We start from the raw sequence: 15,563 nt of genomic DNA on the forward strand, positions 1-15,563 counted from the left end.
CTGTCACTAGCCGTCTAGCAAAGAAGATCCTAGAAGAATCGGAGCCCCAGCTGCTCATACTGTGCTGTAAAATACAAAGCCCCCAGCTTAACGTAATGTAAGCAATGTTCCACAAGGCTGCTTAGAACTTCCTTTTAGTCAATTTCCTTTAACACTGAACCGAAGATGCAGAGTACTACCGCGAAGATTTACTTTGTGTCATGGACATTGGTCGAAATGGAAACGAAAGCCATGCACGCAAGGGACTGTGAGGATGACCTGGCCTCTTAGAAAATATCTCAAGTTTAGATATACGTAAGCTTATACTCCGTCACACGAGTCCCTGATGAATGCTTAAGCGGTGGATAAGACACCGCGCGGACATTGCATCAACGGACAAGGATTGGACAGAGTTAACGTTCTACCACCGACCCATGGAAGTAGGTATCGCGGGTCATGGGAAAGGCCGCAGCTCAACCATTGGCCTGGAATCTGTGCCATATAGAACGGCAAGATCGGTAGAGACTAAAAATGACATGAATTAAGCTAGCCCAGTGGAAATTAGAAGGGAAATGGAGTCGTCGCCAGGGGGTGATGCCTTTTTGCCATTCCAGCCACAGGAGCTGAGGAGAGGAGCGTAATCCCGTGGCTGACCACGCTAGTCCATTTTGGGCCCCGCCTGCATTCTTCCAGAATTCCAACTTTCATTCTTCGTGCGTCTCCATCTCCAATTCTCTCTCTGGAACAGGAACCGATTATGAGGCTTCGTGAGCATCTCTCGTGAAATCATCCGATCGGGGGCCGCAATTGCTTTACGTATGTCGTGATGTTGCTAATCCACCGCCGTTTATTCTCGTCTCTTCTTTTAGGTGACCCTCCAACTTCCGCGATGCCGGCACCAAGAAACAACGGCGTGGTCAGCCCATCCCCGCCCAATGTCTAGACTCAATTAGCCTACAACGTCGGCTCATACTCTGCTGGAAAAAAGAGGCATGTTCCTAAAATAATTCGCCTTTCACAACTCTCATCCCCAATTACAGCCCAGGCCACGGAGTGGTGCCCCGGATCGGCAATCTTGTCCGGTTGCTCAGCGATCGCGACCTGTCAGCTGTTGGCCTGATGGGTTGGGGAATGTGACGGTTGCCAGGATAGTGGCAGGGACCGTCGACAAACTCTCTCTTATACTCGGTCGCTGGGTCTGAGGGTTCACAAAGGGAGTTCAAAATCGATATCCAGCAGGTTTCCTTTAAATTTAAGACCTGGCTTGTCCAACATGAAGGAAAAATAACTACCCTAGTGCTAGTCGAATCTTTTGAGGTTCTCCTGTTTCATGTCATCCCGCCGAGCTCTCTGGTCGTGTTTCAGGCTCCACCATCACAGTGTTGCGCTTTGTCGCTGATCCACCCAACATGCCTGGCCAAAGAATGAAGGCTGAGGACTCATCAAGACGCATTCTGTCTGTGACCGTCTTTCTGCTCTGATTCGTCGTGTACCTGCCGACCCCTCCCAGGCACGAACCGTCGTCCTCCCAATGGGCGGCAACGAGCCGCCCAGTGAATGGCCCAGGCGACAAGAACACTCAAGCTGATTTGCTATGGGCCTCAAGAATAATGTTAGTGCTCTGCAGCCACCTGGGCAGAAGCCACGCTAATTTGCATGTCGGGGTGTTGCTGTTATTATTTGTATATCGCCCGGCCTACCCCCCGGTCTGCGTCATGCTCCCACATTGTTGTGTACATTCTCTACATATTTTACTTTCGCCCATCCTTTTCCTACCTACGTTCTCTTCTACCTTCTTTTTTAACTAGCAGATTGATCTCTGCAATTCTGTCCTACCTTCCTTTTTGCACCTTGTACGCCTAGAGGGCTACTTTCCCTTCTTTTTTCGCTCTAAACGTCGATCGTTTTGAAATTAGCCTCCGCTCCCAAATTTGCTGGTTATCCTAAAACATTACAGTCCTCGGGGCTTACCTTCTCTACCCACGCAATTGATTGACCGAAAACATTCACAATGCCTACCCCATCCCTACTATGGAGCGTAGGGTCGCTCGCTCTTTCATCGGTGATCTTGCCCGCGGCGGCCAGCAGTTATCAACTTGTGGAAACGTGGAAGGGCGAGGATTTCCTGACGGCTTTCGATTTTTATACAGGCGCTGACCCCACGAACGGATTCGTCACATATGCGAATCAAAGCTATGCCGAAAGCTCGGGGCTGGTCAAGGTCAACTCTAACGGTACCTTCTACATGGGTGTCGACCATACAACAAAGCTGAGCAGCAACGGGCCTGGCCGGGAGTCGGTCCGCATTGCCAGCAACAAGTATTATGACGAGGGCCTGTATATCATCGATCTTCAGCACATGCCCGGAAGCGTATGCGGTACCTGGCCTGCCTTTTGGTCCGTAGGCAAAGACTGGCCTGCAGATGGTGAGATCGATATCATTGAGGGCGTCAATAAGAACGAAGCGAACGAGATTGTCCTGCATACGAGCGGTACCTGCCAGATTTCCAGCCAGACGATGAGCGGCACGCTTTCTTCGACGGAATGTGGTGAAGATTCCGGTACCACTGGATGTGTTGTTGAGGGTACCCAGGGCTCTTCTGGCACTCCGTTCAACGAGAAAGGTGGTGGTGTCTATGCTATGCAGTGGACAGATGAGTTCCTCAAGTTCTGGTTCTTCCCCCGTGGTTCGATTCCCAGCTCTATCACTCAAGGCGAACCCGACGTCGCTGCCTTCGGCACTCCCATGGCGCACATGCAGGGTTCATGCAACTTCGCCGAACACTTCAAAGCCCAGCAATTCATCTTCGATACCACCTTCTGCGGTGACTGGGCTGGCGGCGTTTACAGCACCTCAGGATGTCCCGTGAGCGACAGCAGCAGTTCCTTCAAGAGCTGCGTTGCTTATGTTGCCGAAAACCCAACGGCATTCGCAGAGTCCTACTGGGAAATCAACTACATCAAAATTTACCAGACTGGCGTCGCAGCCTCCACGTCTGCCTCTGCTTCTCACGTCGAAAGTGCAGCCAGTGTCGCTGAGACGGTCTCCGCTGCTAGACAAGCCACTGACTCCGTTGTTGCGACCACTGCCGCTGCGACTACTGTCGTCACCAATACCGCTAACGCAGAGACTGCTAATACGATCGCTGAAGCCACTACCGTCGCCGCCTCGACCGAGACGTCCGCTGCCATTGAAAACGGCTCTTCCGCATCGACGTCGACTCAGTATGTTACCATGACCACCACTATCTGCCCTGTTGCCGAGAGCTCCTCTGCGGCGGCTGCTCTTGTTGGCGGAAGCTCCGAGGCTACCGAGGCTAGCAACAGCGAAGGCAGTCCTGCGGCAGCAACACCATCTAGCGTCACTGGCGCTAGCGCTGAGGCTAATGGTAGTGAGAGCACTTCCGATGCTGCAGCTACTCCTTCGACTGTTACTGGGGCAAGCGCCGAAGCAAATGGAAGCGAGGGCTCATCTGCCTCCGAAGCCAAGACTGTTGCTGCTGCTACACCTTCCAGTGCCAGCATCAGCGGTGCGAGCGCTGAAGCAAACGGGAGTGAGGGTGCTTCTGCCGCTGCTCCCTCTTCAAGCGTGACTAGCGGAAGCGCCGAAGCCAATGGCAGCGAGGAATCTTCTGCTTCTTCTGAGGCCAATGCCGGAGCTTCTAGCACCCCATCCAGCGTCACTGGTGCAAGTGCTGAGGCGAATGGTAATGACAGCACCTCCTCAAATGCTGCAACCGCGAGCGGCGCTACCGCACAAGCCAATGATAATGAAAGCACTCCTGCATCTGCTGTGGCTAATGCCGGTTCCTCTGCTACGCCTTCCTCCGTTAGCGATGCAAGTGCGGAAGCTAACAGCAGTGAAGGAAGCGCTGCCCCGGCTGCTTCAAGTGTCAGTGGTGCAAGTGCTGTGGCTAACGGTGGCGAAGACAGCTCCAGCCAGTCGTCGGAGTCGCAGGCAGGATCCGACTCCTATGGGTCTGTCCCTTCAAGTGCTGCTGCATATGGCAGGCCTGCCCCAAGCTCTTCCAGCCTTGCGTTCGCCACTTCACCCTCATCTAGTGGTTCAATCCGTGCGACATCCTCTGCTACTGCTGCTAACAATGCTGCCACTGCTACTCAAGGCAGCTCTGCTTCCGGATCTAACTCCGGCTCCTCTGGTTCTGATTCCTCGTCCGCTACTACTCCCTCGACACCTGTCTTCACTGGTGGTGCGAACAAGTTGACTCTTGGAGCATCTAGCGTCCTCAGTGTCCTCGCTTTTGCCCTGTTTGCCTAAAGGTGTGATTTTTGGTCTCATGTTGATTACCCAAATTCATTTGCTTCTCTTATTATCAATCGTGAGGAGAAGCTTTGATTGCAATTTCGTGTTTTGTATGTACTATACGCTTGTTACCTTGCTTGACGCATCGTCCATGGCGCCCTGGTCCACACCCTTGGATCGCGCTCGATATCCGCTTTTTCTCGGGTCTACTTTGAATTTCCGAATTATATAGTCAATCAAATAGAACATGATATATTATCCAACATTATTCTGGTTAAGTAGAAGCTAGGGGTGAATAGGTCGCCAGAATCGGTGACTATCACTCGTCATGTGACGGTAGTGACGAAAGGAGAAACTACGTCTAGACGACCTCCAAGTCAGCAACGTGCAACTCCTGCACCACTTGCCACAAACGACAGTCCTCATCTCTTTATCGCCGACACTTGCATTTCATCTGTCTTTCCTGTTGAATAAGTTGGATCTCGAGGTACGACAGTGTTATTGTCTTCAAGATGCTCATTGTGAGAATAATCAATTAAATTGCTAACTCCAAAGCCATATGTGGTATCTAGGTCATAGGGGACTATTTACAGATAATTATCGACATGAAGAGATCACCGTAGTCTCATGGCCCTCTAGGCTGTCTTCCATCGCGTCAACCAATCCTGCGCATACCGAGTGAGGATGCCATCCTGTACAATCCTCAACCGACCATTCCTCAGGGTCATACTATCTCTTTCTGCTTTCTCAGTGAGGAATTTGACCGGTTTCGGAGCATCCTCGCTGTACATCGCCTCGTAATGAGCCGTCAGCTTCACAGCAGGATTGATCATCTCCTCTCCTCGAGCTTCACTCTCGCGAAGCATCTGCAACCAGTTCTCAAATGGGACGGTCTGGAACGAGAAACCGCTGCGTCGAAGTGTGTCGAGCAAGGATGACCACGTGAAGACGCGGGAGTTGCAGAGGTTGTAGATGGTGTCGTCGACCCACTCACCGGATGCTGCGTCGTCCCAGCGCTCCTCGAGGGAGTTCAAGGTACAGGCACGGGCCAGTTCAAGAATGGTGCAGGCAAGCTTGTCGACAGGTAGCCAAGAGCATGTCATATCGAGGTCAGGCAACGCCTTCAGTGTCAAAGCGGAACGGATCATCAGGGGGATGGCCTCTGAGTCGTTCCACAAGCCCTTCTTTGAGTGGCCGGATACTTGTCCGATCCGGAGGGAGTATGTGCGTGCACCAGCTCTGCGAGCATTGCTGACGATCTTCTCGCCGATCAGTTTCGAGCGCCCGTATCCCATCTCAAGCGCGCTAGCAAGATCCTCAATTGGTGTCTCGTCTACGTCGGACGAGGCGCCGAGAGCTGTGGAGATAGACGAACAGAAGAGCAGGACCGCTGGATTAGGGAGGTTGACGGATAAGGAGAGGTTGATGAGATTTTGAAGTCCCCTGATGTGAGGCTCGAAGCTCATGAGCGGAAGGTTGAAGTTGACGGGCCATGCGGTGTGGATTATGAGAGACACGGATTGTCGCATCTCTGCCATCATACTTTCGCCTACTCCCAGGTCAGGCTGTTCAAGAGAGCTGTTGAGAGCAATGATCTTCTGCAGGCGGTAAGGAAGGACCGAGAGGCCTTTCTGTGCGAGTGCATCAATGACCGCCTGTTTGGGTTGAGATCTCCGTGTCAGGCAGTACACAGCAGACACGCTATCGTCGTTCAGGAGCTTGTAGAGTGTGTGGGCGCCGATAGACCCGGTTGCTCCAGTAAGAACCTGCCCTTGTTAGAAAATGACTTGATGCAGCTGGTCCGGGAAAAAAAAACTTACAACACTCTTTTGGGTTGCCGCAGAGTTGGGGCTCGGTGTATGCCTGTGGAAGACGGAGTATTTCTCAATGAGACCTGGCATCATGGAGACCTCATCCTCAGTCACATCATGCTGACCGGATTGGATCAGGTGGATGTGCTCTGCTAAGCGGGCAACGTTTCCAGTTTCAAAAGCGACATTCTGGCCGATGTCCTTGGGGTCTTCTACTCTGAAGTCCCTCAATATCAAGCGACGAAGATGAATCGCCTTCAGGCTGTCTAAGCCCTCAGCAAAAAAGTCAGAAGTGGGGGTGGAGATAGGGAATCCAAGCTCTTCGTGACAGAGTTTGATCAAGTGGTTCTCCGTTGCGGTCAAGTCCAGCTTGAGAGTCCCGTCGGCTGTTTGTTCAAGTTTGGTATACATGTTTTCGATCGTTTCAGCATACTTTGCATACACCTGGGCTCTGATCATTGATCCCTTATCTGTCCGAGGACAGGCGCAATCTTGAGGCAAGACGAGGATCATGTCGCGGGAGATTTGAGAGAACTGCTCCGCTCGAGAATTGGCTTCTTCCACAGTGGGCCAAAGAAGATCCAGAAAGTCATCATCAGAGAACATCTGGGAGCTTTCCGTGCGGAAGACCAGCAAGCCAGGAACAGCCTTGTTGACGCCAACAACAACTGCTTCCTGAACCAGAGGGCTCTGCTTGATGCAGCCTTCAATTGGGAGAGGAAGGACCTTCTCGCCATTGACAAGCGTGATTCGGTCGTCCAGACGCGAAACGTACTTCCATCGGTCGGGGAGAGTTGGGTGGGGAGTGAAAACGTCACGAGAGTGGTATGAGCCAGGGGGCTCATTCGAATTCGATGCGGTCAATGCAGGGTGGCCTTTGAGATAGACGACCTCGTAGAGCGCGTCACTGATGGGCTTCATCCAGATGAAGGGCTTAATGTTGTCGAAGAAGCGCATGTAGTTCCAAAAGGGATCCCCTACTGGTCGAGAAATTGACTCTGCAACCAGGCCGGCTTCAGTTCTGTGAATGAGTTAGCAAACAGCTTACTGGGAGGTATTGATGGATACATACAGTCCGAATGAACCGCCAAATCTGACTCCCTCATCTACGAGTCTATCACCCAATTCGTCGGGGCATGGTGCACCACCATATGTGACAGACTGGCAGGCTCTCAATGCTTCCAGTCCTCGTGGGCTATCGACAAGAAGTTGGAGTAGGTATGGTACGCCTTGGACCGATTCCGGACGGGCTGCTTCCAGCGCAGCAACGGCCGTACTCGCGGTCAATGGAAGAGAGGCATCCCACATATAGGCCGTTCGTCGCATGTACATGGCTTGCAGGGCCGTGGATAGCCCGTGAAGATGATACCATGGCAGCGAGTTAAAAGAAGTAAACCCAGGACCCCGCATCGGATGCGTCATCAGGGCTTTGTGACTTAAATAGAGAGGCTTGGGGGTACCTGTTGAGCCTGAAGAGTGGAGAATCAGGGCAGTTTTCTCGACTTGGAGTTCGCGACGACTCCTCCGACAAATCACAACAGCGTCCGAGTCTTCTGATAGCTCTTCTGGAGAGGGTCTTTCGATGATTGGTCGGCACGCAACCAATTTTAAACGAAGGACTTCGCCCATTGTGGAGCGAATATTCGGCGATTGACCGTAAAGTATCGTGTTACAACCGACCGTGTCTAATAGTGCCACACATGCTGTGGCTGATAGGCGTGGCGACAACATCATGACCGTATATCCGAGTCTGCTAAGAGCGAAGAAGGTGATCACCATGTTGAGGTCTGATAGAGTGAAGAGAGCAACTGTCGCTCCTTCTTTTCCTGCCTAAGGAGGAGTCAGCATCACGGTTGATCTGCAGAGCTTCCTAACATACCGGCTTGAAACCGTAGTCCATTAATGTGCAGACCGCATAGTCGATCATGCAGTCAAGGTCCTGACCCGTGAAGTACTCATACGTCACGGATCCATCTTCAGAGGGCTTAGGATAAGCCAAGATAGGATGTTGAACATAGTCAGCTGCTCGCAGGCGAATCAAGTCATCTAAGAGATGAAGACGGCCAAAGCGAGCAACGACCTGGTCTGGGGTGTTTGTTGTTGGCTTGGGTCCCTCGGCCGGGACCCCGTCATACTGAGGAATTCCCATGATGAAAGTTGATGAAGCTGAACATCAGATAAACCTGAGGTGCTGAATGCTGGGGGGAACCAGGGCCTATTTAAGTCCAGGAGCCAGGCCGAGGTGGGTAGATACATCGATCATTTTTGCTATTTCGCCTAGAGGACGGTGGAGATGCACGGAGTCCGAACCTAGGAACCGTCGCGGCCTGTTGGTGCCCACAGTTTGCAAATCGGAGCGGTGTATGACTCGGAACGCAAAGCAGTCCGGCTGATGATCTCCACTGGGGGTACTATGACGATGAGGAGGGTTAATTACAGAGGCCACTACGTATGCGAACGGTGGCAACCCCCAAAGCTAACCAGAACCCTAAAGCCAGAAGGCCCAAATCTGGCCGCACCACGGATGCACGATCGCGATCAGGCGCTGTCAAATCAAGGAACTGAGCTGGCTTGATTTGGTCTCAGATTACACCAAAGCTCCTGCCCGTCTGTGCGATGGTCCGAGCTGAGTGGGTGACAGCGCGCGCGGGTGCGGTGAAATTGGTCAGTCACACTGCAGCAGATGATGCACGAGCGGAAGCAGAGTTCGCAGCATGATGGGCTGGTTGCATTATGTTTGCGTCCCGCGACATAAGGACGGACCCCCATAGCGCAGGGATTGCCAACAATCAGCGTCCATTCAGCTGAGAGACTAGGGCAGGCTAGGACGAACTCCCGCCCCAGTAACCGGGTTCCCGGCCCAGGAACCTGGATCGCGCCCTCGGGAGTGGAAGATCGATCGCTGATCAGCATTTTCTTACAGAGAACAGCTAAGCAGTGGGACACCCCCTCTTTGCTTTGTTTTTCTTCGATGTTTGTTTTTTCTTCTCTTCGGCTTTGTTCGCTCCCTAGGTGTGGTGTGGGCTGGGACTTTTGGGAAGGGAATATGCGAGGCCCGACGTCCTTTCAGGCTGACAAATGGCCATCCCCCAAAATAGAGTGTCACAGGAAAATTGGCTGAGGATGCTTGCTCCACCGACAAAGGACGATGTACCCGTGCAGAAAGCCCATGTCCGAGTTACTCGTGTTCAACCTTCCTCGATGGCCTGTTTCTGACCTGTCTACTGCCTGGGTGGGGCCTGAGAAACATGGCTGTCGCACACTTCAGCCCCGGGGGCGTATTCAGCTTGTGGTGAAAACAACCAACCCCTTGCACCGTCAGGAAGTACGACGGACAGTGAAACTGGTCTCACGCCTTGCACCGCCACCGGGAATGGCTTGGGAATAGAATTCGCTAGTTTGGGTCGAGTCTGTATTGTCATATCAGCCATAATCGCCGCCCTTCAAGTCGACGAACTGGCCCGTGCTTCGGACTTCTGCAGCTGTCTACGGAGTACTTTTCTCCTTTGCAGCTATCAAAGCCCGGTACTACTTGGCCAGTGCGGACCGTGCGAGTATTCATCCGCAACACCGGAGCGAGGTGCTCGACTGACAAATTCTCCGCCTCACTCCTGCTCAAATTTCCTTTCCCCCAACTATTGCGCTCTATATGATATGACTTCGATAATGGTTCTGGGTTTGAAATCCGTCTCAGATACAATGCTTGCCACTGGAGCTAGAAGATTTTGCAACACGGTAGCCTGATCACTTTGATCGGCTCGGGTCTAACAATAGGTAGGTCCCAATTTCCCACCCGATCGGAACGCCACGAGCTGAACTTGGGTGGATCTAACTAAACAGTACTTCTTACGATGTGACCCATCGAGGGGAGCAAAAGTCCTCCGTGACTTGCCGGGAAGCACCGCCGACATATTGTCACTGACCCGCTGTTGAAAATTCACCTGGCACATTAGTACTACCTGAGGGGATCTCGGCGGCTACGATGGAGACAAGTACCCATAAGGTCCCGTCCAAAGTGGAGCAACCAGGGCCGGGAGGCTGATCGGCCGATAACATTGCAGGTTTGGGATTCCGCGTAGGCACCATGAGGTGCAGACTGAAGGCGCCAATGCTGTCAGTATCCATTGGGGTCGGCCTATCGATTGCTTTCTCCTGCTTTCAGCCGCTCACCGAATCTTACACAAGCACCCCTATCGACAATGCCGGCTATCCGATCCGTCACCCTTAGCCGAGAGCTGAAAAAGAAATGACCAATATTGGGTTACCAGCGCATGATCTATCTAATCTTCCGCCTTTTATTCCTGAAATAGTGCGATCATTCGTCACGAATGCCTGGTCCGTGTACCAAATTGCACCCGGAAGTTTAACGTAAGGCGGATTTGTTAAGGGATTGACGGTCTAGCCCACCACTAACCACCCTATAGCTCGCATCACTGGACCTTCAGGAGAGATAAGCACCTTGGTGTCTGCGGTCAAGCGTCCACTATCACTCGCTAAGGCAGAAGCGCACAGCTCCTCCCCCGGTACTTGGGCCAGAACAGTAATATCGAGAAAAAAGCAACAACCAGCATTGTACATTACACCGTAGAATGACTGGGCCGGGGAGTAAACAATGATCTACGCGGGTGTCACATCGCGGCCGATTTCCATACTGTTGGTAATGGCTCTGCAGTTGTGCATTTTATCGTCCGCCTCACTCTATACTTGTGAAGTACTAGCACCAGGACTAGCAGCAATATCGCTCGAATCCGAGACTGCGATCGCAAACGTGTCGGATGAATTCATAGCTCTGTCGATCGTACCACAAAACCACATCCCAGACCCTTCGTTAGATGTTGATACGCTTGCCTCACTTGACGGCGATAAGCACGGACCTGGAGTCTATTTGGCGGCCATTCCAGACCCGGACACCAATCGGATTCTGTAGATAGGTCTCTACCCAGGATTCTGGGACGCATCCGTATGGCTTAATCTCGCAACAGTGGCGGGAACCGTCGATACCGCGTCTGGTAGGAGCGCCTGGTTTAAACGATGGGCTCGAGTAGCCAGACCCCGAGGGAGGGGTTGCTTCTGTGTTGCTATGTTGGACACATCTGGGTGGTCAGACCAGACGATCTCACCCAGCGATCTCCACGTCGGACAGACGGCTAGTGGGAGCCATAGCTTCATACATAAAAAGCACACGCACATATACATACAGACAGACCGACATACAGGCTCTAGGGGGAGCTTGGGCCAGCAGGGAGCGGTGGCCATATTACGGGCACTGACGGACATTTAGCATTTCGTACTTTCGGAGTGGCGTTGTGGCGCTGGTCCAGGAACAGGGTAATCGGGAGGCCCCCATCCAGCGGTACTGCGCATCTATTCAGTGGGGAACTATCTTGCTGAGTATGTCCTAAGCAATGGGCGGAGCAGTCCGGATTACGACAAAGTTCTGCATATGCGCCAGGATTCATTGAACTTTCCTCAGGAGGAGGGGGAGCAAACCCCGTGCGGAAGTGACCTCAGGCTATCGAAAGCCCTTTGCCACAGATAGATTGGATGTCCCGTCATGGGGGAAGGTTCGTCAGCTGGACGAAGAAAAAAAAAAAAGGAATTTCTGGGCGGGATATTCAGAGAAGATACGGCTGGACCATCTCCAGCCTCTACCCCGTGCAACGTGACTCATGCGGCGATGCGTCTGCTACTGCTATTGTGTCATGATGATCTGGGGCCTCGCCTGACAATCAGCATCCGGACTTATTGGGAAAGTGTCGACATAAAGTCCCAATGCAGTGTCCTGCAGCTATCCTCCTTACCTTGGGGGTTCCGGCGGATGCGACCGGCTGCCAGGCTTGCTTTTTTTGGACCCGGGTACAGGCATCATTGCACAGATGGCCATCCTTGCTGATTGATCGCCTACTGGGACTATTGATTGATTCCAGTTCTGGACCGGTTTTCTGTTCCGCGGAAAGTGCTATATAATCCCTTGACCTGCATGTTGTTTCACCGCTGCTCCATCTTTGCATCTCAACGCATTTTCATACCTTCCAGCTATCGTAAATTCTTCTGTATATTCTTCCATTTACTACTTGTATGATAGAAGATGGCTGTCGACCAGGCCAAGGTCCTCTCCCTGGTGGAGACTATCAAGCAGACAGCTTTGCAGGACCAAGGTGCATGCCGCTCTGCACAGCCGCATTTCCAGCTGCTCGGTCTGATCGACGAGCTGCGTCTTGCAGTTGAGACTCCAACAGAGACGGTCCTGCGCTTGATCTACCAGGTAAGTTGCATCTTTCCCTTGCGCTCAGGTGACTGTCGCCTAACGTGCATGCAGCCACCACAAAATGCCGCCCTCCGCACCGTTATGGATCTCGGTCTCTTCCCATTGTTGGTGGAGCAGAGCAAGCGCGGACTGTCGGCTACGGAGCTGGCAGAAAAGACCGGAGCTGAACGGGGATTGATTGGTAGGTTGATCGCGGCAATCTATTTGATCTCTGCTGATACCTATAGTCCGCTTGATGCGCGTCATGACCGCACTCGGCTTGTGCGCAAACCCTGAATCCGAAGTATACGTTGCGACGGAGAAGACGGTTGCGCTCACTCAACCAATAGGAAGAGATGGTATTCCTTGCATGTAAGTCTGATAGCCCGCATTATTGCATACAATATTGACAGTATAGATACGATCTTACGCTACCCACTCTCGCCAAACTTCCTGACTATTTTCGGGAACACCGTTACGCCTCCCCGAAAGAGTATGCCCGTTCTCCCATGCAATGGGCAGTTGGAAAGAGTCAGTTTGAATGGCTTGCGCAGCATAAGCACCGCCAGGCTCTATTCAACTCGTACATGTCCAGTCGCCGCCACGGCAAACCGACCTGGTTCGATGTGTATCCCGTCGAGCGACTGACCAATGATGCAATGGACTACCAGGAAGGTGTTTTCCTTGTCGACGTGGGCGGTAATCAGGGCCATGATCTGGTGAAGTTTCATGACAAGTACCCTGAGGTCCCTGGCCGGCTTGTCCTACAAGATTTGCCCAAGGTTGTGTCTCGCTGCCCTGGGGGGAAAGTCGAAGGCATGGGGTATAGCTTTTTGGACCCACAGCCTATCAAGGGTATGCAATGTTCCCTTCATTGCTTGTCAAAGCTAACGTACAACCAGGCGCAAGAGCATACTACTTCCGTGCTATCTTCCATGACTGGCCAGACCACATCTGCCGCAAGATTCTGGTCAATACGATTTCTGCCATGGACCCTGAGTACTCTCGGATCATCATTGTGGACTTTGTCCTGCCGGATACGAACGCCCCGCTCCTGCAGTCGTCGCTGGACATCCAGATGATGAGTATCGGGTCGGGTGTGGAGCGCTCTGAGCGCCAGTGGCGCGAGCTGCTCGACGAAGCGGGATTGGAAATCACCGGCATTTGGAACAGTAATCCCGGGATGGAGTCTGTCATTGAAGCTGTGCCAAAGCAAAGCCAGCGTCTTCCCTCCCTTTGATGGTGTAGCTTTGATTAATTTCTTCGGCGTTGGATCTGTCATATGTCTGTGCGTTGCGCTACTCCGCATTTTGTTTGAGTTTGCTACTCCGTACTTTGTACTTCCTTAGATATCCCAGTGTTAGATTGGCTAACTGTTTCCTTTTTTAACAATTATATTGATGTGATACGAGGTGTTGACCCCTTGCTTGAAACATCGCTTATTGAACCTTTCTTAGTAGTGTCATGCTGACAGCTGTGTTGGGCTATACGTCATGCAATAATAACAATGAATGAACCCCCTTGCCGATAACCTTTTTTTGTCTTCGATGAATTCTGCAGAAGGTGCAGAACCCGTTAGTTGATCTTGCATATTCACATACTAGTACATAGGCACTTATGTAGTATGTAGTATGAGATGCAACACGCCAAAGTTTGTTATTTTTATACTTCGTATATTACTTGCCCCTCCATTCCCTTCCCCTCACAACTAATCTATATCTTTACCGGCTTGCATATAGATATATCCCGCATGCATACATGCATATATAGATATATTTTCCCTGCACGATTGCCGTTTCAGATGCAGGGGATGGGGGTTGGCGTGCGGTGTCATATACATCCCTAAGTAGTCTCTATGTAGTGGGTTGGGATTGGGGTTTACTTTTGTCCTGGGCAGTACTAGAGAAGTGAGATGGTGATGGTGATAGCGGTTTCACCGCTAGTATAGAGTTTCTTTTTACAGATATCATAATGCCATTGATTATTAGCTTGGGGTGTGACTGGGGTTGGTTTAAATACCAGTAGGGCTGCCACAGTTACACAGGTTGAAGTATGTTCTTTCAATTCGGTTTACTCATGCTACTACTACTATAGTACTTGTATTAGTATATACTATCGGTTAGATGGTATATATTTAGAGTACTAGTAGCACTATAACGGCGTGTTATACTACTACTACTACTACTACTATATCGTAATTTTTGCTCTTATTGCAGGACCATAGTAGCGAGCCTACAACCAACAATTACAAGTTAAAAATGAACAAGAACAAGAAGGTAATGTGCAACTCCCAACCCAAAGTAAGTGACTACCTACTAACCAACCATCGACCATTTTCTGCCACCTGCTCTCAAGGCGGTGAAAAAAGTATACAGAATGCTGACTCATTTTTTCGGAGCTGTACGAAATTGATATCCGTCTATAGCCGTCTATATCCGCACTTTTCTTTGCGAGGTCGACGGCGTTCTGCCGCTTTGGGCGGTCAAGCTAGCGGTAAGGTAAGCGGTCGGGGTGGGCAATTAGAAGCCGTTCTTCTATTATTCTGAGGTATTGGAGAGAGTCAATCTGCTGGACAGTGGTTGTCTGCGTCTGGCGTAATTATCCAAGGGTAAACCTGTTTACTTCAGATTCTTCTTACTCATCAATCAGATAATATGATATAATCCCATGGGTTCTCATTCTATGTTTGGTAACCCCTTGGACCTGGTTCTTGGAACCATGGATCATGGTTCCTGAACTACAGCGTGCCTGTTTTGTTGGAGTTGCTTGTAGGCGATCTATCTACTCGGTGATGTCCGTGTGGTGACCTTTTAATCTTTTGGCGTTTGTATCATATTACCTGGGATGGAAGATGAGGGTTGCATTGTTCATTTCTTGCTTTCTGGTTTCTTAGGTTCTTACGAGCGCTTTCTTCTGCTGTCTTGGTTAGTGGGTTTGGGTCGGTGGTGGTACCTTTTTAAGCCTCGGGCTTTAACCTTGTGGTTAATTCTATGTTCCTTGAAGTTGGGATTGGCTGGTAGGTAGCTCCGTGTGATTCTTGTTTTTGTTCTGTTGCTGTTGTTGTTGCTGCTTGTTGTTTAGGTTGTCGTTGGGTAAGGCGATCAGGGTATGGTGGGTAGGTAGGGATGTGTAGATTTATGCCTGGTTGGAAGAGGAAATTCCCCTTACAACAGCTATATCCCTCCGTCATGGATCTATCGTCAGGCGTCATATCACCGCCACATATTCCCTGATGCTCTCTCCGATCGTAGCTTAGTGTACT

General features: G+C 51.3%; 5 protein-coding genes across 5 annotated transcripts; 2 read left to right on the forward strand and 3 right to left on the reverse strand.

Moving 5' to 3' along the window:
* Positions 1–1,990: 1,990 nt before the first annotated feature.
* On the forward strand, positions 1,991–2,953 carry eng2 (putative GPI anchored endo-1,3(4)-beta-glucanase; the record flags this gene model as incomplete). The annotated part of the gene is made up of 1 exon (XM_067616912.1): positions 1,991–2,953. A coding segment is annotated over one exon (963 nt), but the record flags the coding sequence as incomplete, so codon positions are not given.
* A 1,925-nt stretch (positions 2,954–4,878) lies between these two features.
* On the reverse strand, positions 4,879–8,203 carry ASPBRDRAFT_27062 (uncharacterized protein; the record flags this gene model as incomplete). Its single annotated transcript, XM_067622326.1, has 4 exons — positions 4,879–6,009; positions 6,064–7,075; positions 7,127–7,884; positions 7,934–8,203. The coding sequence occupies 4 exons, from the start codon at positions 8,201–8,203 to the stop codon at positions 4,879–4,881; spliced, it is 3,171 nt and encodes a 1,056-aa protein (XP_067483881.1).
* A 202-nt stretch (positions 8,204–8,405) lies between these two features.
* On the reverse strand, positions 8,406–9,121 carry ASPBRDRAFT_415730 (uncharacterized protein). The gene has a single exon (XM_067624600.1). The coding sequence runs from the start codon at positions 8,965–8,967 to the stop codon at positions 8,608–8,610; it is 360 nt and encodes a 119-aa protein (XP_067483882.1). The 5' UTR covers positions 8,968–9,121; the 3' UTR covers positions 8,406–8,607.
* Positions 9,122–10,810: 1,689 nt separating this feature from the next.
* ASPBRDRAFT_415726 (uncharacterized protein) lies at positions 10,811–11,469 on the reverse strand. Its single transcript, XM_067624599.1, has one exon. It carries the CDS (start codon positions 11,329–11,331, stop codon positions 10,990–10,992), a length of 342 nt encoding a protein of 113 aa, XP_067483883.1. The 5' UTR covers positions 11,332–11,469; the 3' UTR covers positions 10,811–10,989.
* Positions 11,470–12,065: 596 nt separating this feature from the next.
* ASPBRDRAFT_145729 (uncharacterized protein) lies at positions 12,066–13,721 on the forward strand. The gene is made up of 5 exons (XM_067619246.1): positions 12,066–12,319; positions 12,374–12,503; positions 12,550–12,673; positions 12,720–13,156; positions 13,204–13,721. The coding sequence occupies exons 1-5, from the start codon at positions 12,143–12,145 to the stop codon at positions 13,539–13,541; spliced, it is 1,206 nt and encodes a 401-aa protein (XP_067483884.1). The 5' UTR covers positions 12,066–12,142; the 3' UTR covers positions 13,542–13,721.
* Positions 13,722–15,563: the final 1,842 nt, after the last annotated feature.

This window comes from Aspergillus brasiliensis (assembly GCF_001889945.1).
Source record: "Aspergillus brasiliensis CBS 101740 unplaced genomic scaffold ASPBRscaffold_2, whole genome shotgun sequence".
Classification (NCBI taxonomy): Eukaryota; Fungi; Ascomycota; class Eurotiomycetes; order Eurotiales; family Aspergillaceae; genus Aspergillus; species Aspergillus brasiliensis.